The sequence below is a fragment of the Pogoniulus pusillus genome, chromosome 42, assembly GCF_015220805.1.
Source record: "Pogoniulus pusillus isolate bPogPus1 chromosome 42, bPogPus1.pri, whole genome shotgun sequence".
Taxonomy (NCBI): domain Eukaryota; kingdom Metazoa; phylum Chordata; class Aves; order Piciformes; family Lybiidae; genus Pogoniulus; species Pogoniulus pusillus.
This window is the reverse complement of record NC_087305.1, coordinates 3,893,280-3,918,386: the sequence shown is the minus strand read 5'-3', so window position 1 is coordinate 3,918,386 and position 25,107 is coordinate 3,893,280. Positions and strand designations below refer to the sequence as shown.

Sequence of the window (25,107 nt, the reverse complement as noted above, 5' to 3'; positions counted from 1 at the left end):
AAATACAGCAGCATGAAGTGCAACGACTCTTAAGTGCAACAGTGCCAAGGGCAACAGCATTAAGTGCAACAGGGTTAGGTGCAAGGGCACTTAGATACAACAGCTTTAAGTGCAAGGTGCCTCAGATTTAAGTGCAACAGCATGAATGCAACAGCTTTAAGTGTGACAGTGTCAAGGCAACGTCATTAAGTGCAAGAGATTGAAGTGAAGCAGCATTACATGCACTGACCTTAAGTGCATCAGTGTTAAGGGCAACAGCATTAGATGCAACAGGGTTACATGCAATGGGGTAAATGCAACAGCCTGAATACTGCAGGGTGAAGTGCAGTGGCTTTAAGTGCAATGGCTTTAAGTGCTACAACGATATGCACGACGTGAAATGCAACAGCTTTAAGTGCAGCAGAGTTAGATGCAACAACTACATTATCTACAACAGCCTTAAGTGCCATCAGCCTTAAGAGCAACAGGGTTAGTTGCAACAATGTTGAGGGCAAAGGCTTTAAATGTAACAGCCTTAGACACCACAGCTTTAAGTGTAACAGCATCAGACACAATGGCATTAAGAGCAACAATGCAAATGCAACAGCTTTAAGAAGGACATAAAATGCAACAGCTTTAAGTGCAACAGTGTGCACTAGGTGCAACAACTAAGTGCAACATCTTTAAGTAGGACAGCATTGAGCACTGTGTAAAATGCAACAGCTTCAAGTGCAACCAGGTACAGTGCAATGGCTTTAAGTACCACGGTGCAACAACTAGGTGCAAAAGCATTGTAGGCAACGACCTTAGGGGATCAGTGTTAAGTGCAACAGCTTTAAGTGTCAGTGGCTTTAAGGGCAACGGCACTTGGTGCAATAGTGTTAATTACCATGGTCCTGGAATCACAGGAGAGAGAGTCACAGAATGGAGGGGGCTGGAAGGGACCTCTGGAGATCATCGAGCCCAGCTTTCCCCTGCCAAAGCAGGGTGACCGAGGGCAGGGCACACAGGAGTGCATCCAGATGGATCTTGAAAGTCTCCAGAGAAGGAGACTCCACAGCTTCTCTGGGCAGCCTGCTCTGAGCCTCCAGTACCCTCACAACAAAGGAGTTTCTCCTCATCTTTAGCTAGGACCTCCTGGGTTCCAGTTTGTGCCCATTCCCCTTCTCTTATCACAGGACACCACTGAGCAGAGCCTGGCCCCTGCTTCTTGATACCCATGCTTCAGATATTTGATATCATTGATCAGATCCCCTCTCTGCCTTCTCTTATCCAAGCTCAGCAGCCCCAGGGCTCTCAGCCTTTCCTCATCAGACCCTTTCCAGTCCCTTCCTTCACCATCCTTGTAGCCTCCACCAGACACTCCTGTAGTTCCCTGTCCCTCTTGGACTGGGGAGCCCAGAACTGAAGAGAATAGTCCAGATGTGGTCTCACCAGCACAGAGCAGAGAAGGAGACCCTCCCTTGACCTAGGGTTGCTCCTCATCCCTCTGCTGCACCCCATCTCCTTCCAGCGCCACATTTGCAACAGGCTGCAGCTCCCAAGATGCTCCTGCACCCATTTCAACCCAGCTGGGAAGCACAGGGAGTGAGACTGCAGCGACCAAGGCCATGCCACCGGCTCTGAGGAGAGCAACCTTCCAACCATTAAGCAGCATCCCCCCAGCCTCTGCACTGATGACTGCAGCAATTACAACCCGCTCCAACCCATTATTCTTTTTCTTTTAGACAGCACTTTCAGAGCTCTGGGTGCTTCGGGGTCTTTGGGGTTGGGTTGGTCGGTGGTTGTGGCTTGTTTTTCACCCCTCCCCTCCCTTCATTTGGCTGCGGTGGAAATTGCCAGTCCCCAGCTCCCCCATTCGACAGCAAGATCTCATTTAATCAAAAGATGCAGTGTCTGGATGTGCAGAAGCACTTCTTCTTCTTTTTTTTCCCCCCCTTCCCTTTAAGAACTGCCATTTTAGCTGTAGCAAACAAACACACCGCATTGTCCCTGCCACACGACTCCCACCAAGCCAGCACAGCCCTGCCTGCAAATCCCGGCTGCCTGCGTGCTGCCAGCCCTGTGCCATCGCTGCTGCCGTTAGCAGCCTGGCTCCCAGGGGGGAAAAAACAATCCCAACGAAACAAAAACCAACAAGGGAAAAAAAAAAGGAAAAAAAAGAAGGATTTTGGCACCAGCAAAGAGGAGAAACATTGAGATCGAGCTGGGTTTGAGGGGCTGGCAGCGGCGTGGTGGGCAGATGTGGAGCGGGGATGGAGCCGATCGCAGCTGTTTCACCTCCAGCCTCTTCCAGTTTCATTTCATCTCCCCTTGGATGCCGGCCCGGGGAGGTGGGGGGATAAATAAAAAAGCTCTTTCATCCTCAAAAACAGTCTGGCACACTCTTCATTGAGCTCAGAGCAGCGAGATTAAAGAGCTGGCAGAGGAGGAGAGAGAGGGGATGGGTCCCCAGAAGGGATGGGGTGCACTGCTCTCATCTCAAGCCACGGAGGGGCAGTGAGGGGACAGGGCTGGTGGCCCTTGGTGTCTCGGCAGAAAGGTGCCCTGTGCCCACGTGGAGTCAGGAACAAGGGGAGCCCAGCACGTGTGGGCAAGGAGTGGGGACCCCACTGCCATAAGACTGGAGAGTCGGGGTGCCAGGACATGTGGTGTCACAGGGACAGGGGTATGGGAGCCCAGCATAGGCAAGTAGAGGACTGGGAACCCCAGTGGCATGGGGATGGGTACTAGGGACCCCCATGCATGCAGGAAAGAGAGCAGGGACCTTGGCACTGCAGAAACAAAGAGTAGGGACCCCAGCATGAATGGGCATGGGACAAGGGACACCACTGTCCACACTGGCAGGGGACCAAGGACCCTGATGCAGCAGGGTTGGGGAGACCAGGAGCCCTGATGCCATGGGGACAGGGACATCCAAAGCCACAGGGACAGGGGACCCTGCTACAGACAAGCAGAGATCAGAGGACCCCAATGCCATGTTGATGGGGGTCAAAGACACACAGGCAGGGGACCAGGGAGCTTTATGCTGTGGGAATGGGGACTGAGCACGTGCAGGCAGGAATCCAAATATCCCAATGCCATGGAGACAGGGAGCAGGGACATCAGCACATGCACAGTGCCACCGGGATGGGCACCAAGGACATCAGCAAGTGCATGGTGCCATGGGGATGAAGACCAGGGACACCATCACACATGGGGAGGGGAGCAGAGACTCTGATGCCATGGAGACAGGGACCAGGGGCACCCACACATGCAGTCAGGGGGCTGGGGACCCCAAATCGGCAGGCAGGAGATTGGGGACCTTGATGCTTACAGGGAGAGGGACCAAGATGAAGGCAGTGGACTGAGGACCTTGATGCCATGGGGGCAGGGACTGGGGACCCCAACACATGCAGGCAGGAGACCAAGGACCTAGATATCATGGAGACAGGGACCAGGGACTTCAGCACATGCAGTCAGGGGAATAGGGACCCTGATGCCATAAGGACAAGGACCACAGACCCCAACGTGTGCAGGCAGGGGACCAGAGACCTCAGTGCCACGGGGACAGCTCACTTTCAGTGTGCCAGCACTGGAGACACCTCAGGAAAGGCTTTTTAGGACACAGACTCAGGGCACAAGCATGCGTCCCACCAGCCACCACCTCACTGCTCTCATCCCCAAGGGGACCAACACAGTCCCATCGAGAATAGGCCAAGCTGAAGGAGGGGGAACACATTTTGCTTTCCCAAAGCCCCACCAGCTGCTCCTCCAAGCCACCTCTGCCCCTAATTACCTGCGATAACGAGTCCAGATCCGCACTCCGCAGAGCAAACCTCCTCACAGCTAATGAGGTGCCAAAGGCCAAGAGCAGTGCTGCTTTATGGGGCCACCACTGCACCAACCCCTGAGGACTCTGCTCCGGCACTGCCCAGCCCTCCCCAGCATGATGCAACCTTCAGGCCATACTGGTGCTTGCTACATCCTAGCACCCCATGGTACTCAGCACCCCAGCACTGGTGCTCACCACATCCTGGCACACAATGGTACACAGTACCCTGGCACTGGTGCTTGATGTCTCTTGGCACCCTGCAGTACACAGCAGCCCAGAACTGGTGCTCATCACATCCTGGCACCCCATGGTACTCAGCACCCCAGCACTGGAGCTTGTTGCATGCTGGTACCTTGTGGTACCTAGTGCTGGCACTCACCACATCCCAGCACTTTGGCACTCGTGCTCACTGAATCCTGGCACCTCATGATATCCAGCACCTTGGCACTGGTGCTTGCCACATCTCAGCACCCCATGGTGTCCAGCACCTTGGCACTGGTGCTTGCCACATCTCAGCACCCCATGGTGTCCAGCACCTTGGCACTGGTGCTTGCCACATCTCAGCACCCCACAATACCCAGCACCTTGGCACTGGTGCTTGCCACATCTCAGCACCCCACAATACCCAGCACCTTGGCACTGGTGCTTGCCACATCTCAGCACCCCATGGTACCAGCACTCCAAAACTGTTCCTCCCCACATCTTAGCACCCCACAGTACCCAGCAAACACCAGTACTTGCTGCATCCTGGCCCCCTGTTGCACCCAGCACCGACTGCATCCCAACACCCCCCGGTACCCAGCACCCCGGCAACAGCCTTCACCGCATCCCAGCACCCTGCAGAACCCCAACACCAGTGCCCGCCTTACCCCGGGCACGCCGCCGGTACCCAACCCCGGTGCTTTGCACACACCGGTGCGCAATGACAGCCTGTGGCAGCCTGGCACCTGCCGCGGGCTCGGGCGAAGCTCCGGCGCTGGCGGCACACGTGCGGGCGCGTCCGCGGCGTGCGGCATCCCCGGCCCTCGCCCGCACGTGGTGCCGGAGCCGCTCACCCAGCTTCGGGCAGGCTCCCGGTGCCAACACGCTCTCCGTCACCCCGACGGCGCGCCCCGCAAGGTGCCACCAGCATCCGCGGCCGCTCGGATCCTGACACCCCCTTCCCCGTCCCCCCCCCCCAAAAAAAAACCAACAAACCTCTGCCGTCACCCAACCGACACCAGCCTTAGCCCTGGGATGGAATGGGCTGGAGTGAGACCTCCCCCCGCCCCGGCTGCCTTTTCTTGCCCACCTGCATCCCGTCTGACGAAACGCCAAGGGGGGTGGGGGGGGCTTTAGGGGTGGCAGGGTGGTGATACCACCACCGGACCCTGTGTCCTCGTTATGATGACAGCTGGCAGCGGCTGGCTGACGTCACGGTGACGTCACACCAGGGGAGCCTCATCGCCCTTGTTACAGCATCACCCTCTGAGCTCAGCACATTTAGGGGGTGGCGGGAGGGGGGGGGGAGGGCGGCGGGGGTGTAGTTAATAAATAGCATCAGAATCAAAGGGAAAAGAGCTGAAAAGCAATGGGGGAATTCATGCCGGGGGGAGGGGGTTAGGGCTCCCCCCCACCCTCAGTTCCCATCCCCCCCTTCCCCCCCCCCCCCCGAAGCTGCTGGAGAGAAAGAAAAGGGATTAAAAAACCCCCAAAACCAACCCAAATCACCCCAAAGGGGAGGGGGCACGGCCGGGGCCTGGCCGGGAGAGGTGTTTTAGGTGGGGGAGGGTCTGCTCGTTTGCGTCTATGGCTCCCCCGACTCTAACCCTGGCCTCGCCGCTTTGTCCTCCCGGCCCCGCCGCTCCGCGCCGGCGGAGCCACCGACCGCGCAAACACCGCGGGGAGCGAGGGGGTGGAGGGGAACACGACACACACACACCCCCACGGACACCCCCACGGACATGGGCACGACCCCTTCGCCTCCCCCTAACCCTCACCCTCCAACCTTCGCCAGCCCGGACATAGCCGGGGGGGGGATACAGGAGCTGGGGGAAGCCGCCGGGGCAGCGGGGCGGGTGCGAGGGGGAGCACAGCGAGGGGCGAGCAGCGGGGCAGGGGCACGGGGAGGGACGGGGGTTTATCTTTGCGGGGGGGGGTGGGGTGGGTGCTTACCTCGCCGCTCCCCCCGCCGTTGCCCCCTCGCAGCCCCCGCCGGGCCCGGCGCGGCTCCGGCCCTCAGGAGGAAGCCATCTTGTCTGCCTCTCCTCCTCCTCCTCCTCCTCCTCCTCCTCCTCCTCCTCCTCCTCCTCCTCCTCCTCCTCCTCCGAGCTCCCTCACCGCCGCCCTGCTGCAGCCGGGGGGGGGCCTGACCGGCGCATCTCCTGCCCCCCCTTCTCTTCTCCTCTCCTCCTCCTCCTCCTCCTTCTCCTTCTCTTCTCCTTCTTTTTCTCCTCCTCCTTCCCCCTTCACGCCGCTCGCCCCCCTCCCCACGCCAAATATCCAGCCCCCCCCCCCTTACCCCACGCAGAGCGACACCGCCCGCCCGCTGCCCCCCCCCCCCCCCCCCCCCCCCCCCCGCCCCGCCGCGCCGGAGCCGCCGCGCAGGAGCTGAGGAGGGGGCAGCAGCGGACACGCACAAGGGGGGGACACGCACAAGGGGACACGCAGCGGAGGTGTCGCTCGCCTCCCCGCACGCCCCCTCCCCGCACCCCTCTTCTGCTGCTCCCACACAAGGTACCCACCCCCCCCCCCCGAAAAAAAAAAACATCGTTAAAACGATCCCCGAGCCCCCGGTGCTGGAGGTGGCCCCTGGGTGCCCCTCCACGGCCCCCGGGAAAATGAGGCAGGTTGCTCCTGTGGGGAGGGGGAGCAGCATCATTAGGAGCTGGACCCCCTAGAACAGCCGGGAGGACCCCAAGAACACTCTTTGCCCCCCTCCCCCCCCGTTATGTTCAGCCCCACCAAAAGCACACTTTGCCCACCCCCAAACCATCTTAGTCTCTCCCCAGAACCATACTTAGTCTCCTCACAAACCACTCCTTGCTCCCCCAAACTATGTTCAGCCCCCCCAAAACCATTCTTTGCCTCCCGACCATGCTCTGCCCTCCCCCAAACCACACTTTGCCTCCTTAAACCCAAGCTCTACCTAGACTTTGCCCCCTCTCCCAAGCTCTACTCAAACCCACACTTTGCCCCCCCAAATCCAAGCTCTACACAAAAGCTACACTTTGGCCCCCCCAAACTCAAGCTCTATCCAAACCCAGACTTTGCCCCCTCCAAACCCAAGCTCTACCCAGACAAAACCACACTTTGCCCCCCTAAGCCCAAGCTCTACCCAAAACCACACTTTGCCTCCCCCCAATCATTCTTAGCCTCTCCCTAAACCACTCTTTGTCCCCCCAAATGATGTTCTGCCCCCTCAAACCCCTTCTTTGCCATTCCAGACCCATGCTCTGCTCCCCTAAACCCCACACTGTCCCCTCCTAAAGGATGCTTCGACCCCTTTAAGTCATAGTCTGCCCCCTCCATACCCACACTGCCCTCTTCCAAACCAGGCTTTGTCCTCTCCAACCACACTTTGCCATCCCCAAAACCAAGCTCTGCCCCACTCCAAAGCCACACTTGCCTCACTCCCAAATATTTTCCTGTTGCTAACTCCCCTGCCAGCATCCTCCTTAATTTGGGGGCCTCATTAATTTGGGACACTTATTAATTTGGGGATGGTAATTTGGGGGTGCTGTTAATTTAGGGCCCTTGTTAAGTTTGGGATGTTATTCATTTGGGGACATTAGAGCTTTGCTAGGCTCAAATCCCCCACAAGAAACCCCCTCCATGTCACCCAGCTGCCCCCTTCACCCCAAAAGTCAAGGCTCTGGTGAGAAGAAGGTGGGAAAGGCTTTTTCCCTTGGGAAAAGCAACGGGAATGGGATGGTGAAAGGGTTAAGCCAGGGTTGGAATCCCTAAACCAGCCCTGATAGGATCAGCTCCAGCTTTCCCAACCCCGATCTGGAGCTGACAGGTCTCGGTAAGATGAATTTTAAAGGAGAAGGGAGGAGGAAAAAGTGGAGCAGGAAAGCAAATTCCCAACGAAGCTTCCCCATCCAGGGCTTTGGGGGGGATGCTCCTGGCATGCTCCAGATTTGGAGCTTTCCAAGCCCATTCCTGGCCAAAATGCCAGCAAAACTTCTACAGACTCAAAGATCCCAAAGATTTCCCTAGTAACACCCTGGGGAAAATGGTTTTCCAAAAGGATTTGCAGCAGCAGGAGGGATCCAAGGAATCCTGGGCCCGGTGGGATGGATAAAGCAGGTGCTGAGTCCCGCTGAAGAATGCACCCGCGGAGCCCAGACGGATGTTTGCCGGAGCTTGTCTCTTCCCAAGAAGGCCCCGCGGGAGCCGGGAGCCCTATGGCAAAGCTGGGATCTGACCTTTGCTCCCAGCACAGCGAATCCCATGGGAATACACAGGATAAACTGGTGTCAGGAGCTGGTTTCCCTCCCCCCCCCCCCCCCCCCCCCCAAGATTCCAACTTCGCCAAGCCCCCTTTGCCCGGCCAAGCTCGGCACCGCCCTGCAGCAGGGCACCGCCAAAATCGCAGCGGGCGGGGGGGTAATTAAGGCAGACACCTCCTTCCTCCCATCCTCTTCCTCCTCCTCCTGCCGGACAGCACGGTGCATCCACCTGCATCCACTTGGAGACTGGGAATATTTTCAGTGGGACACAGCAAGCATTGCTCTGGCTGGACCAGTGACAGACAAGTGGTGGTCTTTTGAGTGACACCAGGACATGCTGGCCACAAATCCCAGCCCATCCTTCATCCCTTCCCTCATCCCATCCCTCACCCCATCCTTCACCCCATCTTTCATCCCATCTCTCATCCCATCCTTCACCTCATCCTTTATCCCATCTCTCATCCCATCCTTCACCCCATCGTTTATCCCATCCCTCATCCCATCCTTCACACCATCCTTTATGCCATCTCTCATCCCATCTTTCATTCCATCTCTCATCCCATCCTTCACCCCATCCTTTATCCCATCTCTCATCCCATCTTTCATTCCATCTCTCATCCCATCCTTCACCCCATCCTTTATCCCATCTCTCATCCCATCTTTTATCCAATCCCTCATCCCATCCTTCACCCCATCCCTCATCACCCTGCTGCTTTTTCAGATCGTGGAATCATAGAATCAACCAGATTGGAAGAGACCTCCAAGATGTGCCAGACCCACCTGGGGGACAACTTTATGCCAGAGGAATGAAAACCCCACCCCAACCTCCCCCAGGAAGCCCCTCAAGAGGGACAAGTTCAGTACCTTTTATTATCCATGCTTTAAATATGATTATCCCAAGGCTCCAGTGCCTGGCACCAGGACAACTCCCAGATCCCATCCCAAACACCAGGGACGTGCCAGAGACACCAACTGCACCACACCTGCCTTCACCAGGCAAAGGCAACTTGGGGCTCTGGTGTAACCATTCCTGCTGGGGATGGAAACTGGGGGTGTGGGGTTCCAGTGTAACCATTCCTGCCGGGAATGGCATTTGGGATCCAGGGTCCTGGTGGAGCCATTCCTGCTGGCAATGGAATTCCTCACAGGGTTTACTTAACCCCAAACCGAGGGAGATGAGTTCCAGCATCCCCCCTCCCCCCCGCACCAGCTCCAACCTTTGCTGGATGGGTTGGGTGAAATCTGGCAGCTCCCCGGTGCCCAGCGAGGCTTTGCCGTGGTGCCAAGCAGTGTGTTCCCATTCTTGCCAGGAATGGCACCTGGGATTCAGGGTCCCTGTGTAGCCATTCCTGCTGGCAATGGATTTCCTCACAGGGTTTACTTAACCCCAAACCGAGGGAGATGAGTTCCAGCATCCCCCCCCCGCACCAGCTCCAACCTTTGCTGGATGGGTTGGGTGAAATCTGGCAGCTCCCCGGTGCCCAGCGAGGCTTTGCCCTGGTGCCAAGCAGTGGGTTCCCAAGACGTAGATTCGTTATGCAAATGGCAAAGGCATGGAGGGTGTCGGAGAGGGTCCGGCAACACCGAGGGATGTGGACAGAGCAAAACCTCAACCTTTGGTGTCTTCCTTCTCCCCCTCCTCTCCCCAAGTCCCTGTGGATGGGGATGCATCACCCAGAGTGAAAATCAGACCCCAGGGCAGACGGAGCAAGGTTGGCTCCGCGACGGAGGTGTGAGGGAGGCAGCGGCGGAGCCGGGCCCGGCTGAGCCGGAGGAACGGGCAGAACCGGTGTCGAGGAACGGGGCTGGCTCCCAGCTCGCTTCGTCTGCCAAACCACCCCGGGAAAGACGCCGGGACGTGGGAACACGGCACACCCCTCCCTCGGCCGCTGGCACCACCGGGGCCAGCTCGGGGTGGGCACGGAGCCCCCGGCACCTTCCCGCGGCAATGCCACCGCCGCCGGCCCCAGCTCCAAGCGGCACCTCCAGAAACCCTCTCGATTTTTGCACGCCCACCCCGGAAAGGTGTCGGGACTCGAATCCTCACCGTCAGCCGTTTGCACCGGCGCCTCGCCAAGGGCAAAGTCCTTCCTCCTTGCCCTGCCGTGTGCTGAGCCCAACCACCCGTCCCCACCTCCCCACGGCCACGCATCCCCGACCTATCGTCCCAACAACCACCCCGAGGGCAGAACCCATCGGAATACAACCCAGACGTGAGAGGTGACCACTCGCACACCCCATAAATCCCCCCCTCCTCCCCCCCCAAAACCCAAAGATCCACAATCTAGAGGGGCACAACTCTTAAAAATCACCCCCACGCAGATGTTTCTTCCTCCCCACTACAGAGACCTCCCCCCACACGCACACACTGAACCGGTGCCCTCCATCCCCCACCTGCTTGGGCACGAAAGGCAGGACCCAAATCCCAGTCACAACCACTCTGGCCGGGCAGAACAGAAGCTCCCATCCGAGGTGGTGTCATTTTGGGGGGAGAAAGTGCCCCCAAAACTTGTTTTTGATGTCCACGACCCCCTCCGCCCTCCCCCGACCCCTGGCACGGTCCTGCCCTCCCCGTGTGTCCTCTTCCTTAGCTCCCCTTCCTTTGGGGGACCTCCACAATAGCCCCCGGCTGGGTTTCAGGCAGCGTTTTGCTCTTTTTGACCTCAAAAAGGCCACTCGGTGAAGATGAGTTTGGTCCTGCTACCACCCACCCACATCACGGCCACTTGGGGATGCCCCAGGGACGGGCTGAGATATTCGGGGCGGGGAGGGAGGGACAAGGGTGGTGGTATGTGTGTGTGTGGGGGTGTTAGGCATCAAAGTGGCTTTTCAGGTCCCGTTTCCCACGGAAATACCCCCAAAAATCACAATCCCATCACCGAACCCAGCAGGGACTTTCGCTGCCCACCCCAACGAGCTCCCCGACGAGTTACGGTGACGGCAGAACCGACCCAGGGAGGACACAAATCACCCCAAAAGGTGACGGTGGCACAGCAAAGCGGGGGGGGGGACACACACGGATGGGTTTGGGGTCACAAACACACACACACACGACCAGGAGAGCACTCACCTCCCCGCCAGGCAAACCGCATCTCTCCATCGTGGGGGGGAAGGTCAGATTTCAGGGCTCCCCCCGGCCGCGGTGGAGCGGGGGGAGCCGGCGGCTGGCCCGGGCTGGCAGACAAAGCGGGTGCCCAGGCGGGGGGGACATCACGTCCTCCTTGTCCCACTCCCCCCCGGGGACACCGGTGGCTTCTGTGGGGGCAGAGATGATGTAGCTGAGGCCAAGTCACCCCGACTTTTAATTTCCACTCTGGGGCGGGGGTGCGGGAGAGTGGGGAGGGGGCAGCTCTGCTGTCTCCCTACTCCTCCTTCCCCTAAACTCCCACTGAACTGGGGGGGAGGGTGTTGCTACCACATCCTCTCTCCCACCCCCCACTCAAAATCCCATCTTCCTCCCAAATCCCACCTTCTTCCCCAATCCCACCCCCCCCAATCCCACCCCCCCCAAATCCCACCCCCTTCCCTCCCTTCCCAGCCCCCTTTGCCTTTTTATTCCGCTTTTTGCCTCAAACCCACGCAGCCTCCACACAACTTCGCTGCCGCACAACTTGCAGCCACAACTTTCCACACGCAACCCCCCCCCCCACCCCCCTCCCAGCCCCTCCCCTTTAATCCCCCCCCCCTCCCCGCCCTCGATTTGAGATATAAAGAACATTACCGGAGGAAGGAAGAAAATAGGGGGAAGGGGGGAGGGGGGAACTGGAAACTGCGGGACTGGAGTGGGGGGGAGCTAAGTGCACGCAGGGTGGTGTGTGTGGGGGGATTTAAAGAGGGAGGAGGGGATCTGAAGTGGGGTTGAAAGGCAGTTAATTTCTGCCCCACCCCCTCCAAAACACCACCCTCTCTCTCCCCCCTCCCCAGGAGGGTGCTGCAGTGGAGCTGCACGATGCTGCTGCTGCTGCTTCCTTTGTTCTGCAGGAGCCCGCTCAGGGGGGACCCTCTGGGGCCTTAGAAGGGGGGGGTCGAGGCCAGCGCCCTGTGCCATCCCCCCCCCCCCCCAATGCTTTGTAGTGAGCAAGGGGTTGGGTTTATTTTAGGTGGGGAGGAGTCACCCAGACCTTCCAGGGTTATGGGGGGGAGGATCTGTGTGCGTGTGGGGTGCATGCTGGTGTTGGCAGAGGGTTTAGAGGGAAGCAAGGAGGGGGTAGGGAAGTGGGGAGGGGGAAGGTTGGGGATTGAGGGGAGTGGGGGCGCCAGGTTCTTATTGGAGGGGTTGTGGGATGAGGGGGGAGGGAGGCACCAGGTTGTGGAAGGGAATGAGGGGGAAGGAAGTTTGTTATTGAAGGGTCGCTGGATGGGGGAGGGGGGAATCAGGTTGTTACTGAGGGGAGGTGGGGAGAAGGGGGCAGTGGATTGGCATCGCAGGGGTGGGGGCATCAGGTTTGTTACGGTAGGGTCGTGGGAGGTGGCAGGGTCGCTGGCAGTGGGGGTGGGCACCGGGATGTTGGTGCAGGGTCATTGGCTGCGAGTCCACCTCTGATCTTCTGGTGAGCTCCCTGGAGAACATCCCAGGGATGGCAGAGCAGCTCTTGTCCCACCCCACCCCTACCCCGGACAGTCACACCTCCCCCCCCCCCCCCCCCATATCCTCCTTCACAGCCTCTGTCTCTACATCCTCCCCACCCCAACCCCTGCCCCAAAGCCTCACTCCCCCCAATCCTCCCTCTCCACTCCAAACCCAACTCTACAAATCCTCTCCCCTACCTCTAGGGCTTCCACCCTGTGGCCAAGGGTTGCAGAGACCCCAACCCCTGCACAGCCTCCCCTAAAGGCAGAGGGGGGAGGCTGTGGTAATTTGAAGGATCCTGAGTCTCCCTTAACAAAACCACAGGGGCAGAGACCCAGCCCAGTCCTGGGTAGCTCATGGCCTCAAACTGGGACAGGGACCCATCCCCACTCTCCCACCTCCACCCTGGGGTGATTCCCCCTCACCCAACACCAAGGTGACCCCCTAAAGAACCAACCTCCCCAGCATAAACCACCCAGGAGGTGCCAAACCCCTGTGGCTTTGCTCCAAATCCAGCCCCTGCCCCTTCCCACCTCCACAGGGTCATCTCTGGCCACAAACACCCCAAAAATCAGAGAACAAGGTGACCCCAAGGGCCAGCATCTACTGGCACCCCCTCCCCCCCCCACATCCCACACAGGGTTTGGGACAGAAGAGCTCAAAGATTCTTTGCTTTTAATTAAAGGAAGGGGGAAAAGGTATCTAATAAATAATAAATTATCAGAACTCCAACATTCCCACTGGGATTTAACCACTGGCTCCAGCATTCCCAGCTGGGAATCCCTATGGATGAGGAAGAGGTGGTGGTGATGCTGATCCCCAAAGCACAGGCAGGGAGCACCCTAGAACTCATCAGCCCTTCAAAGCAGCCCCTGCCCCAAACAGAGGGGCCAAAGGGGACACTGGGGACCAGGATTTGTCTGCTGGTGTCAGGACCTTGGGCTGGAGCTCGTGGAGGTGATGCCACTTTCCCAGCTCTGGTGAGGGCACTGCTGGGCTGGGAGGCTGCTGCCAGAGCTCAGTGAGGGTCAGGATCAGATGGCAAAGCCTCAGCTTGCAGCGACCTCACAAAAGCCTCCACCTGCAAGGAGAGGGTGACTGAGAGCATGACACTGGGATGGCATCAGGATGGCACCAGAATAGTGCTTGGATGACAGCAGGATGGCACCAGAGTAGTAGTAGGATGGCACCAGGATGATGCCACAGTAGTACGAGGATGGCAACAGAATGGTACTGGGGTGGTGCTAGGACAGCACCAGGATGGTGCTGGGATGGCACCAGAACAGTGATGGGATTGCACTAGCATGAGACAGGATGCTTGGATGCCACTGGGATTGCACCAGGATGGTGCTGGGATGGCAGTGCAATGGTGCTGGGATAGCACCAGGATGGAACTGGAATGGCAGTGGGATGGTGCTGGGATAGCACCAGGATGGAACTGGGATGGCAGTGGGATGGTGCTGGGATAGCACCAGGATGGAACTGGAATGGCAGTGGGATGGTGCTGGGGTAGCACCAGGATGGAACTGGGATGGCAGTGCAATGGTGCTGGGATAGCACCAGGATGGAACTGGAATGGCAGTGGGATGGTGCTGGGGTAGCACCAGGATGGAACTGGGATGGCAGTGGGATGGTGCTGGGATAGCACCAGGATGGAACTGGAATGGCAGTGGGATGGTGCTGGGATAGCACCAGGATGGAACTGGAATGGCAGTGGGATGGTGCTGGGATAGCACCAGGATGGAACTGGGATGGGGCTGGCTTTGAGGAGGCTTAAACCAGCTTGGCCCCAGGGCATGGAAATCACTTTTCCCATGGGAAGATGGAGAGGAGGTGAAGGCTGGTGGGGGGCAGCACAGCTCTGGCTATGCTGCTGTCAGCAGGATGGCACCAACCTGTGCCACCTTGCCCATGCCCACCTGTGCCATGAGGACACTCTGCATGGCCTCATCGTGCTCGAAGTCCTTGTCCACGTCCAGCAGCAGCACAGGTGCCTGCTTCACCTCCTCAAAGTGGACCCTGGAGACGGGAAGGAGAGAGGAGGCTAAAACCGACCCCCAAAGCTGGGAGGGGGGGGAGGGGGGGCGGTCAGCAGAGCAGGTGGCAGTGCCCGGGGGCAGCGTGGTGGGGCCAGCCTGGGACTCACTCCGTGGTCCTGTCCAGCAGCCACTGCTCGTGCTGGCTGTGGAGCTGCTGCAGGTAGCCCAGCTGGACACCACCCTCCTCGCTCCTCGCCCGCCGCCGCAGCCGCTCCAGGCACGTCTGCACGGGGAGGGGGGGGAACGGCAGGTGGGGGAGAGGGAAGGCAACGGCAGAGAGGAGAAAGGGAGGTTAATGAGATCAGGGGAGCCAAGATGTTAACGGGAGAGGTGGAAGGGAATGGAATGCAGAGCAGCCAGGAGGTTACGGACACGGGTGGCTGGCAGAGCAGTGCCAGGAGGAGGAGGGTGGCTGGGGAGGAGGAGGGTGGCTGGGCACCGTGCAGCCTTCCAGCCCTCTCCAAACTCCACTCTGGGATCTACTTCCCCCTTCCCAAACTCTGCTCTAGGATCCAGCATTCCCTCTCCAAAATCCCCTCTAAGATTCCAGATTCTCTTCCTCTCCAGGTTCCACTCTAAAATCCATCCTCCCTCTCCAAAATCACCTCCCTCTCCAGATTCCACTCTAAGATCCATCCTCCCTCTCCAAACTCTGCTCTAGGATCCATCCACCCTCTCCAGATTCCACTCTAGGATCCGCCTCTCCCTTCCCATCTCTGTTCTAGGATGCAGCATTCCCTCTCCAAAATCCCCTCCAAGATCCACCCTCCCTCTCCAGATTCCACTCTAGGATCCATCTCTCCCTTCCCAAACTCTGCTCTAGGATCCATCCTCCTTCTCTAAAACCCCCTCCCCCTCCGGATTCCACTCTAGGATCCATCCTCATCCAATCTCTGCTCCAGGATCCACCCTCCCTCTCCAAAATCCCCTCCCTCTCCAGTTTCTGCTCTAAAATCCATCCTCCCTCTCCAAACTCTGCTCTAGGATCCACAGCCAATCTCCAACTGACATTCCCATGGGAATGCAGACAGGTCCCACTCCCCCAGGCTGGCAGTGGCACCGAAGCCTCACTGCTCTGACACCTCCCAGGCTTTACCACGGTCAGTGCAGAGACCATCAGCAGCCACATGCCCGCTGGGCAAGGTGGGTCTGGCTGCATCCCTGTCCCTGCTGGCACCAGGGGGGGCTCTCACAGCACCCACCTGTGGTGTGGCTCGCAGGTAGAGGAAGCCATGGAGGGCGATCTGGGTGCCCAGCTGACGCAGCAGGAACTCATGCCAGTCCTGGTAAATGGCCCACTCCAACGGCTGCAGGTGCCCCACCTCAGAGAGGTTCTTGGCAAAGACATACCTGGGGAGGGATGGAGAGAGGTGGCACCAAAGCCTCCAGCCCATCCCCGTGCCCAGGTGGCCTCAGAGACTCATTTAGGCTGAAAAAGATGTTTAAGATGGTAGAGTCCAACCATTAGCCCTGCTCTGCCACATCCACAGCCAAGCACCAACTGCCTCTGAAGATGAGGATCCAACCAACTCCCTGGGCAAGCCTGGGCCAGGCCTTCTACAGCTCACTTGATCCAATTTGAGGTCACACTGGCACAGGTTGAGGGTGGTGAGGCACTGGCACAGGTTGCCCAGGGAGGTTGTGGAGCACAGAATCACCCAATGTGATCAAAGATCACATTGGGTGATTCTGTGCTCCACAACCTCCCTGGAGGTGTTCAGGATGAGGCTTTGAGCAACCTGTTCTAGTGGGAGGTGTCCCTGCCTATGGCAGATGGTTGGAACTGGCTGAGCTTTGAGATCCCTTCCAACCTAAACCATTTCCTCTTGTTCTTAGGTTGTAGCCAGGTGGGGTTGGGCTCTTCTGCCAGGCAACCAGTGACAGAACAAGAGGGCACAGCCTCGAGTTGTGCCAGGGCAGGTTCAGGCTGGATGTTAGGAGGAAGTGATTGGCACTGGAATGGGCTGCCCAGGGAGGGTGGTGGAGTTGCTGTGCCTGGAGGTGTTGAAGCCAAAGCTGGCTGGGGCACTGAGTGCCATGGTCTGGTTGGTTGGGCAGGGCTGGGTGCTAGGTTGTGCTTGGAGCTCTCTTCCAACCTGCCTGATTCTATGATTTCTGATTTAAGAGACCAACCCCCAGCTGCTTTCAGCAGCCAGCCAGAAAGTCTCCCCTCATCCTCCTCTCCCCCAGGCTCCAAACCCTCAGTTCTCTCAGCTGCTCCTCACCAGACCTATTGTGAGACCCTTCAGACCACTTTTTGTCACTGCTTTTGCACCCACTGGGACTGTGAGTGTTAAATGAAGGTGAAAATTCATAATCTGGGGCTGTGCAGTGTTGGGGGAACTCCAGGCAGCCAGGGCAGCTCCATGCCCAAGCCCACCCACTACCCAAGGGCTTTCCAGCCACCACTTGAGCCCAGTGAGGATGTGGCAGCCACCACTTGTAGTTACTGATGGGTGACAGAGCCCCAAACTACCCATCAAGGGAAGTCCTGTATTGACCACTTTGGGCTCCACCAGGGCTGGTGATTCTGCTCAGGCTGAGGGTCCCAGAAGACCCTCACCAGAGCGGTGCAGGTGCTCCTTGTCCTGTTTGATCTCTTCTCTTTCCCCCTCTGGATGTGCTGGGCACTGGGGAGGGCACAGCTTGAGTGAAGGGGTTAGTCTGGGGCCACTCACTCCAAGAAGGACTCCAAGAAGGACTCCAAGAAGGACTCCAAGAAGGACTCCAAGAAGGACTCCAAGAAGGACTCCAAGAAGGACTCCAAGAAGGACTCCAAGAAGGACTCCAAGAAGGACTCCAAGAAGGACTCCAAGAAGGGCAACGAAGGTGGGGAAGGGTCTGGAGAACAGGGCTGGGGAGGAGCAGCTGAGGAACCTGGGCCTGGGAAGGGTTTGCAGAACAGGGCTGGTGAGGAGCAGCTGAGGGAGCTGGGGAGGAGGAGGCTGAGGAGAGACCTCCTGGCTCTCTACAGCTCCCGGAGAGGAGGCTGGAGCCAGGTGGGGGTTGGGCTCTTGTGCCAAGGAAGGAAGGGATGGGGCTGGCACCTGTCACTGTAGACGGAGCGTTCAAAGACCCTCACGGGGTGGGGGGGCCCAGGGAGCTGCTCGGGAGGTGGCTCCAGCATCATCTTCATGCGGCTGATGCAGGAGAAGGTCTGGAAGGTGTAGGACCAGCGCTCAGGCTCCTGGTACATCAGCTGCAGAAGGTTGGCAGTGCCTGCAGATGCCTACAGAGGAAGAGCCGTGGGGTGAGGCTGTCCCACGGCCGCAGGGCGCCGCGATGCCATCGGTGCCCGCTGAGGTTACCTCTGCCGCGCCGCCGCCGCCGCTGCCCGGCACCTTGCGCCATTGGGTCACAGGCTCGGTCACCAAGTGCCACCGCGGGAAGGTGGCACCCAGCAGCCTCAGGAAGGTCGATTTGCCCACGGCTAGGAGGAGACAGAGCACCCTCACCCTCTGTGAGCCCCGTGGGGTTTGGGGTGCTCCCCACCCCGTGCACCAGCGACTAACTGTAGACATTAAACTGGGGCTGAGGCTGTGCTGCCCCTCCCCCAAACCGTGCCCCAGCGATTAAGTACAGACACTGGGGTCATGGCAGCGCCACCCCCACCCCCGCCCCATAAACCCTCTCAACTCCATCTCACCCCAAATCTATTATTCCCTCCCACCCCGACCTCCACTTCCCAAATTGTTCCTGCACCTCAAAAGCCACCGACCCCCTCCTTGTCAGCCCCCCCTCAAATCTCCCCCCCTCCAATGTACCCCAAACGCTCCCCCTACCCGCCCCAGAAACACCCCCCCAAACTGCCCCTGCTCTCCAAAATTCACCACGCCCCCCCCACCTTGTCACGCCGGGACCCTCGCTGTATTCACCCCCATCCCAAATCTCCCCACCTTCAACGTACCCCAAAACGCTCTCCCCACCCACCCCAGGCACACCTGCCCTCCTCTCCCCCCAAGATTGCTCCCGCTCTCCAAAACTCACCACGCCCCCCCCACCTTGTCACGCCGGGACCCTCGCTGTACTCACCCCTACCCCAAATCCCCCCACTTCCACCACCCCAACCCTGCTCGCCTCTAGACTCCCCCTTCCCAAATCGCCTCTGCACCCCAAAAAGCACCGACACCCCCCACTGTACCTTGGCTACCCTTCCCCCAACCCCCTCATCCTCTATCGCACCCCAAAGGCTCCGCAGACAACCCCCCCCCAGTTACACCCCAAACCCACGCCCGACCCCCTCCTTATTTCTGGGTTCCCCGCGGCCTCCTCCCCGGTACCGGTGTCCCCCGCACGGTACCGATGTTGCCCTCCAGCGCCAGGCGCAGCGCGGTCCCCCCCCGCCCCATGCCTCCGCCGCTTCCGCCTTCCCGCGTCATATGCTAATGAGCGCAGCGCGCTGCCTCCGCCCCCGTGACGTCACTGGGAAGCGGCGCGGGGTGGAGGGAAAGAGGCAGGGAAGTGACTGCTGGGTATGGAGGCGTATGCAAACGAGGGGGCGGGGCTTAAGGGAGGGGGCGGGGCACTAGTGTGGGCCAGGGGCATCAACTTGGGGTTGAGGGCATCAGTATGGGGCAAGGGCATCAACCTGGGCTTGAGGGCACCAGTATGGGGTTGGGGCACCAGTATGGGGCAAGGGCATCAACCTGGGGCTGAGGGCATCAGTATGGGGCAAGGGCATCAACCTGGGGTTGAGGGCACCAGTATGGGGCAAGGGCATCAACCTGGGGCTGAGGGCACCAGTGTGGGGTTGGGGGCACCAGTGTGGGGCAAGGGCATCAACCTGGGGCTGAGGGCACCAGTGTGGGGTTGGGGGCACCAGTATGGGGCAAGGGCATCAACCTGGGGCTGAGGGCACCAGTATGGGGTTGGGGGCACCAGTATGGGGCAAGGGCAACAACCTGGGGTTGAGGGCACCAGTATGGGGTTGGGGCACCAGTATGGGGCAAGGGCATCAACCTGGGGTTGAGGGCACCAGTATGGGGCAAGGGCATCAACCTCGGGTTGGGGGCACCAGTGTGGGGTTGGGGGCACCAGTATGGGGCAAGGGCATCACCCTGGGGTTGAGGGCACCAGTATGAGTCAGGAGCATCAATCAGGGATTTGGGGCACCAATATGGGGTTGGGGGCATCAGTATGGGATTGGGGGCACCAGTATGCGTCAGGGGCATCAACCTGGGCTGGGGGCACCAGTGTGAGTTCAAGGGCATCAACGCAGTGTTGGAGGTAGGTACCAGAATGTGGGCACCAGCATGAAGCTGAGGACATCAGCATGGGGTGGGGAGCACCAACACAGGGTCGAGGGCATTGGCATGGGTTTGGAGGCACTGGCAGAGGGCTGAGAGCAGCAGCATGAGGTCAAAGATATTGACACAAGGTGGGAGGCATCAGCGTGGGGCTGAGGCCAACATCATGGGGTCAGGTGCATTGACATGGAACCTGGAGGCATCAACACAGGGTTGAGGGTATCAGTGAGACATCAGAGGCACCAACACGGGGTCAGGGGCACCAAGACAACATTGAGGGCACCAATATGGCATCAAAGATATCAAAACAGGGTCAGAGGCACCAGCATGGGGTTGGGGGCAGCAAACTGGTGTCAAAGACATCAGTATGGGGCTGGAGGCATCAAGCTGGAGTTGAGGACACCAGCATGGAGTCAGGGGCACCAACGCAGGCTGGTGGGCATCAACAGGAGGTGGGCACTCCCTCATCCCCTCTCCTCACACTACCCTCGACCTCCCAACCCCAGCAGCTCCCAGAGAAAGGCTCCGGAGAAAAGGCTTTAATGCGCAGTGGGCGGCAGGGGGGAGCGGCAGGGACCGAGGAGGAGCAGCACCCCCAGGCCGGGGCGGGGGCACCGCTGCGGGGCAAGGAAGGGGCTTTAGAAGCACTTTCGGTGGACGATGGAGGGTCCAGCCTCGTCGTACTCGGGTTTGCTGATCCACATCTGCTGGAAGGTGGAGAGGGAGGCCAGGATGGAGCCGCCGATCCACACCGAGTACTTCCTCTCCGGCGGGGCGATGATCTGCGGGGACAAAGCCCTTAGGATGTGCCCTCCAGACAGCCCCAACCCCCGCGCCGGCAGGGCGCTGAGGCGGGGGTGGTGTGGGGGTGTCGGTTGGGGACCGTGGTTTGTTTGCCCCCCTTCCCCTCCCCCCCGCTCACTTTGATCTTCATGGTGCTGGGAGCCAGCGCTGTGATTTCCTTCTGCATGCGGTCGGCGATGCCAGGGTACATGGTGGTGCCGCCGGACAAGACGTTGTTGGCGTAGAGGTCCTTGCGGATGTCGATGTCACACTTCATGATGGAGTTGTAGGTGGTCTCGTGGATACCAGCTGACTCCATGCCTGGCGGGGGAGGGGGCTGTCAGCACCCCGACCCCCTCCTCAGGAGCTCCCCGAAAGAGCCCCAGGGTCGCCCACGGGTTCGTCCCTCCATTCGGGGTTCAAAGTGCTTGGGGGAGCCTCAAAGCACCACTGCAGGGCACCCACAGCAGCTGGTTGCCCCCTGGCAGGGCGGGTAGGGATGGGGGGCAGCCGTCTAGGGCCGAGCTAGGGCAGTTCAGGGTGGGCTCACCGATGAAGGAGGGTTGGAAGAGGGTCTCGGGGCAGCGGAAACGCTCGTTCCCGATGGTGATGACCTGCCCGTCGGGGAGCTCGTAGCTCTTCTCCAGCGAGGAGGAGGAGGCAGCTGTGGCCATCTCGTTCTCGAAGTCGAGGGCCACGTAGCACAGCTTCTCCTTGATGTCGCGCACGATTTCCCGCTCGGCTGCAGGAGAGGTTGGCAAAGAGGCTCAGCCTGGCACCGCGGCAGCAGCGCCAGGTCCCGGAGCGTCCCCGCAGCGCCCCCGCCCCGTACCGGTGGTGACGAAGGAGTAGCCTCTCTCGGTGAGGATCTTCATGAGGTAGTCAGTGAGGTCGCGGCCGGCCAAGTCGAGACGCATGATGGCATGAGGCAGAGCGTAGCCCTCGTAGATGGGCACGTTGTGGGTGACACCATCCCCGGAGTCAAGGACGATACCTGGGAAGGGGGAGAGGGTGAGGGGTGGGGCTCAAAGCTGGCTCCATCCCCTCCCCGCCAAGGATGGCCCCCAGGTGCTAGAGGCTGCTGGGTCCTACTCACCGGTTGTGCGGCCGGAGGCATAGAGGGAGAGGACAGCTTGGATGGCAACGTACATGGCAGGGACGTTGAAGGTTTCAAACATGATCTGAGGAGGAGGAAGAGAGGAGGCAGTGGGTTAAGGGGCACCAAGGGGATCTCCAGTGGCATCTCAGCCTGTGCCGTGGGGACCTTCCTGGAGAACTGGGGTCTGGGAGTTGTATGCACCAAGAGGTGAAAGGTTTGGACTCATGGAGAAACAGGTGGGTGCTGCGTGGGCAGGGGGATCAGTGTGCAGCAGGGGGGCAACACAGCCATGGCTGTGCTGCAAGGGAAGCCACATGGGGCAGTGCATGACACATGGTGCAGCGCATGGCACATGGCGTGGTGCATGGCACGTGGCACAGTGCATGGCACACAGGGTGGTGCATGGCACACAGGGTGGTGCATGGCACACAGGGCAGTGCATGGCACACATTATGGTGCATGGCACACAGTATGGTGCATGGCACATGGGGTGGTGCATGGCACACGGGGCGGTGCATGGCACACAGGGCGGTGCATGGCACATGGGGTGGTGCATGCCACACAGGGCGGTGCATGGCACACAGTATGGTGCATGGCACACGGGGTGGTGCATGGCATGTGAGGCAGTGCATGGCACGTGGGGCAGTGTGCTGTGTGGAAACAGGAGTCACCACAGGGCACAGACACCACGTGGGCTTGTGCATGGCATGGCAAAAACGTAGGGCAGTCCATTGTGTGGTGAGCATCATAGGCCCACGTGCTGCAGAGAAACCCTTGGGTCCCCTGAGCACATCATGGATCTCTGCCACGGCTCAGGCACCAAGATGCACCTCACCACCTGCTCCTCCACCCTGTGCCAGCTCCTACTGGCTTGCTAAGCCCCCAAATCCTTCAGCCCTTCTTGTTACTCCGGAGGATCCAGCCACATCCCCATTCCCATCTCCATCTCTACTCCCATTTCATCTCCATCCTCATATCCATTCCATCTCCACTACCATCTCCATTCCCACTCCCATTCCATCTCCATCCTCATATCCATTCCATCTCACTACCATCTCCATCCCCACTCCCATTTCATCTCCATCCTCATATCCATTCCATCTCCACTACCATCTCCATTCCCACTCCCATTCCACCTCCATCCTCATATCCATTCCATCTCCACTACCATCTCCATCCCCACTCCCATTTCATCTCCATCCTCATATCCATTCCATCTCACTACCATCTCCATCTCTACTCCCATTCCATCTCCATCCTCATATCCATTCCATCCCCACTCCCCTCTCCACCCCCAGCCCCATACCTGGGTCATCTTCTCCCTGTTGGCCTTGGGGTTGAGGGGCGCCTCGGTGAGCAGGGTTGGGTGCTCCTCGGGGGCCACACGCAGCTCGTTGTAGAAGGAGTGGTGCCAGATCTAGGGCAGGCAGAGGAGCATTGAGGCTCTCACCCCAAACCAAAGCTGGGGCCAGCGCCCGCTCTCCATCCCGGGCCAGTGGCCTCACCTTCTCCATGTCATCCCAGTTGGTGATGATGCCATGCTCGATAGGGTACTTGAGCGTGAGGATGCCCCTCTTGCTCTGCGCCTCGTCGCCCACGTAGCTGTCCTTCTGCCCCATGCCTACCATGACACCCTAGTGCCGGGGCAGAGACGGCCTCGTTAGCCTCTGTTGGGTGGTTAGAGCGGGGTGGGGGTGGGGGCAGCCTGTGGGTACCCACCTGGTGGCGGGGCCGCCCCACGATGGAGGGGAAGACGGCGCGGGGGGCATCGTCGCCGGCGAAGCCTGCCTTGCAGAGCCCGGAGCCGTTGTCACACACCAGGGCAGTGGTTTCCTCCTCGCACATGGTGGGGCTGGGAGTGGTTGGCGCTCAGGGGGACCTGGGGGACAAGCTGGAGCCGAGAGGGAACGGGGTCAAAGGGATGGGTAGAGGGCAAGGTTGTGCCGTGTCGCCGCCTCCGGCTGTGGGTGGCGAAGGGTTGGAGGCCTCGGGGATGGGCGGCCCCGCAAAGTCCTCCGTGAGCCGTGCCAGGGAGGGGCCGCCAGGTCTGGCCCCGGTGTGGTGATGCTGGGAGCAGGATAATGCTCGTCCCCCATGGGTGCTGCTTCACGCAAGTGCTGCTTCTCCATCCTTCACCAGCCGGTGCCCCAAATGGGTGCCAAAGCCTCCTGCCCGTGCTGGCCCTGCAGAGCTGCTCCCCAGGGAGTTCTGGCATCACTGTCACCAGCTGGTGTCCCCCGAACAGGCAGGGGGAGGTAGGTGATGCCCACTCATCCAGTCCTGTCTTGGCAGCCCTGTGCCACTCTGCCCTCAAATACTTCCCCCAAAAGGGGGGCAATAAAATAGCCCTCCCCAGCGGGCGCCCCCCAATGCCAGCAGAGGCACCCCCAAATCTGGAGGAACACAGGCAAAAGCCTTACAAAGTCCCCCAAAAGCCCCAAACACAGCGAGCTGAGAGAGCACAACCAGCCTGGGTCACAGCCCAACTCTTGTCACCTCCACAGAAGCCTCCAGCTGCCAGGTCACGCTGGAACAGGTTGCCCAGGGGGAGGCTGTGGATGCCCCCAGAGCCAGGTGGATGCAGCCTTGAGCCACCTGGGCTGGTGCAAAGTGTCCGACGGCAGAGGCTTGGCACTGGATCATCTCTAAGGTCTCTTCCAACCCAACCCACTCTAGGATTCTATGAACCCCCTCTCCATGCCACGCCAACCAATCTGGAGCCGCTCCACAAGCACTGTGGGCATCCCCACACCCCCTCAGCACCCCCTCAGCACCCCCTGAGGTGTTTTCCCTGCCCGGGGGAGGGGGGATGGGGGGGGGGGGCAGCGGGGCTGGGCAGTACTCACCGCAGCGGGCGAGGGCTCCTTTCCTCTGGGACCCAGTCCCGGGGAGCTTTGGTATAAATACCAGCGAGCTCCTGCAAGCCCAGAGGCGGATCCTCGCTAAACAAAGACCCTAAATAGGCTCGGGGCTGGTGCGGAGGCCATATGGCCATATAAGGTGTTTTATTTCATTAAACTGACCCCGGGCCGGCGGTGGGACCCAGCCTGCTTAATTAGCCCAAGAAAAAATGTGTGCGAGGATGCTTGGGGAGGCAGCGACCATCCGGGAGCCCCTTCCTTTTATGCTGAGCTGCGATAAACA

The 25,107-nt window shown here is 59.6% G+C and overlaps 3 protein-coding genes across 7 annotated transcripts in view; all 3 read right to left on the bottom strand.

Annotated features, from left to right (window-relative positions):
- Positions 1-11,464, bottom strand: part of TET3 (tet methylcytosine dioxygenase 3) — a 41,214-nt gene extending 29,750 nt beyond the window's left edge. Inside the window, exon 1 of one of the 5 annotated variants that reach the window (XM_064175708.1) lies at positions 11,297-11,464. In XM_064175708.1, the coding sequence (XP_064031778.1) occupies positions 11,297-11,326 (30 nt within the window). In that variant the 5' untranslated portion in view covers positions 11,327-11,464. Of the gene's footprint in view, positions 1-4,662; positions 4,870-4,990; positions 5,015-5,084; positions 5,101-5,947; positions 6,030-11,296 lie in introns of those variants that run through there. The other 4 variants (XM_064175709.1, XM_064175712.1, XM_064175711.1 and 1 more) reach the window with 4 other exon arrangements.
- A 1,990-nt stretch (positions 11,465-13,454) lies between these two features.
- On the bottom strand, positions 13,455-19,230 carry DGUOK (deoxyguanosine kinase). Its single transcript, XM_064175742.1, has 7 exons — positions 19,136-19,230; positions 18,144-18,265; positions 17,883-18,064; positions 16,038-16,185; positions 14,943-15,058; positions 14,716-14,815; positions 13,455-13,877 (listed from the first exon to the last, which is right to left on the bottom strand). Exons 1-7 carry the CDS (start codon positions 19,212-19,214, stop codon positions 13,815-13,817), a joined length of 810 nt encoding a protein of 269 aa, XP_064031812.1. The 5' UTR covers positions 19,215-19,230; the 3' UTR covers positions 13,455-13,814.
- Positions 19,231-20,605: 1,375 nt separating this feature from the next.
- On the bottom strand, positions 20,606-24,899 carry ACTG2 (actin gamma 2, smooth muscle). The gene is made up of 9 exons (XM_064175731.1): positions 24,810-24,899; positions 23,683-23,854; positions 23,469-23,597; positions 23,270-23,380; positions 21,961-22,045; positions 21,697-21,858; positions 21,415-21,606; positions 21,004-21,185; positions 20,606-20,863 (listed from the first exon to the last, which is right to left on the bottom strand). Exons 2-9 carry the CDS (start codon positions 23,806-23,808, stop codon positions 20,720-20,722), a joined length of 1,131 nt encoding a protein of 376 aa, XP_064031801.1. The 5' UTR covers positions 23,809-23,854; positions 24,810-24,899; the 3' UTR covers positions 20,606-20,719.
- Between the last annotated feature and the right edge of the window lie 208 nt (positions 24,900-25,107).

Excerpts from the sequence above, each read along its gene's own strand:
- DGUOK (XM_064175742.1), bottom strand. The coding sequence starts at position 19,214 with ATGACGCGGGAAGGCGGAAGCGGCGGAGGCATGGGGCGGGGGGGGACC. Across the intron at positions 18,266-19,135 it reads GGCGCTGGAGGGCAACATCG|CCGTGGGCAAATCGACCTTC; the intron begins GTACCGTGCGGG and ends GTCTCCTCCTAG. Across the intron at positions 18,065-18,143 it reads GCGGCGGCGGCGCGGCAGAG|GCATCTGCAGGCACTGCCAA; the intron begins GTAACCTCAGCG and ends CTTCCTCTGTAG.
- ACTG2 (XM_064175731.1), bottom strand. The coding sequence starts at position 23,808 with ATGTGCGAGGAGGAAACCACTGCCCTGGTGTGTGACAACGGCTCCGGG. Across the intron at positions 22,046-23,269 it reads ACAGGGAGAAGATGACCCAG|ATCATGTTTGAAACCTTCAA; the intron begins GTATGGGGCTGG and ends CCTCCTCCTCAG. Across the intron at positions 20,864-21,003 it reads CCAGCACCATGAAGATCAAA|ATCATCGCCCCGCCGGAGAG; the intron begins GTGAGCGGGGGG and ends TTGTCCCCGCAG.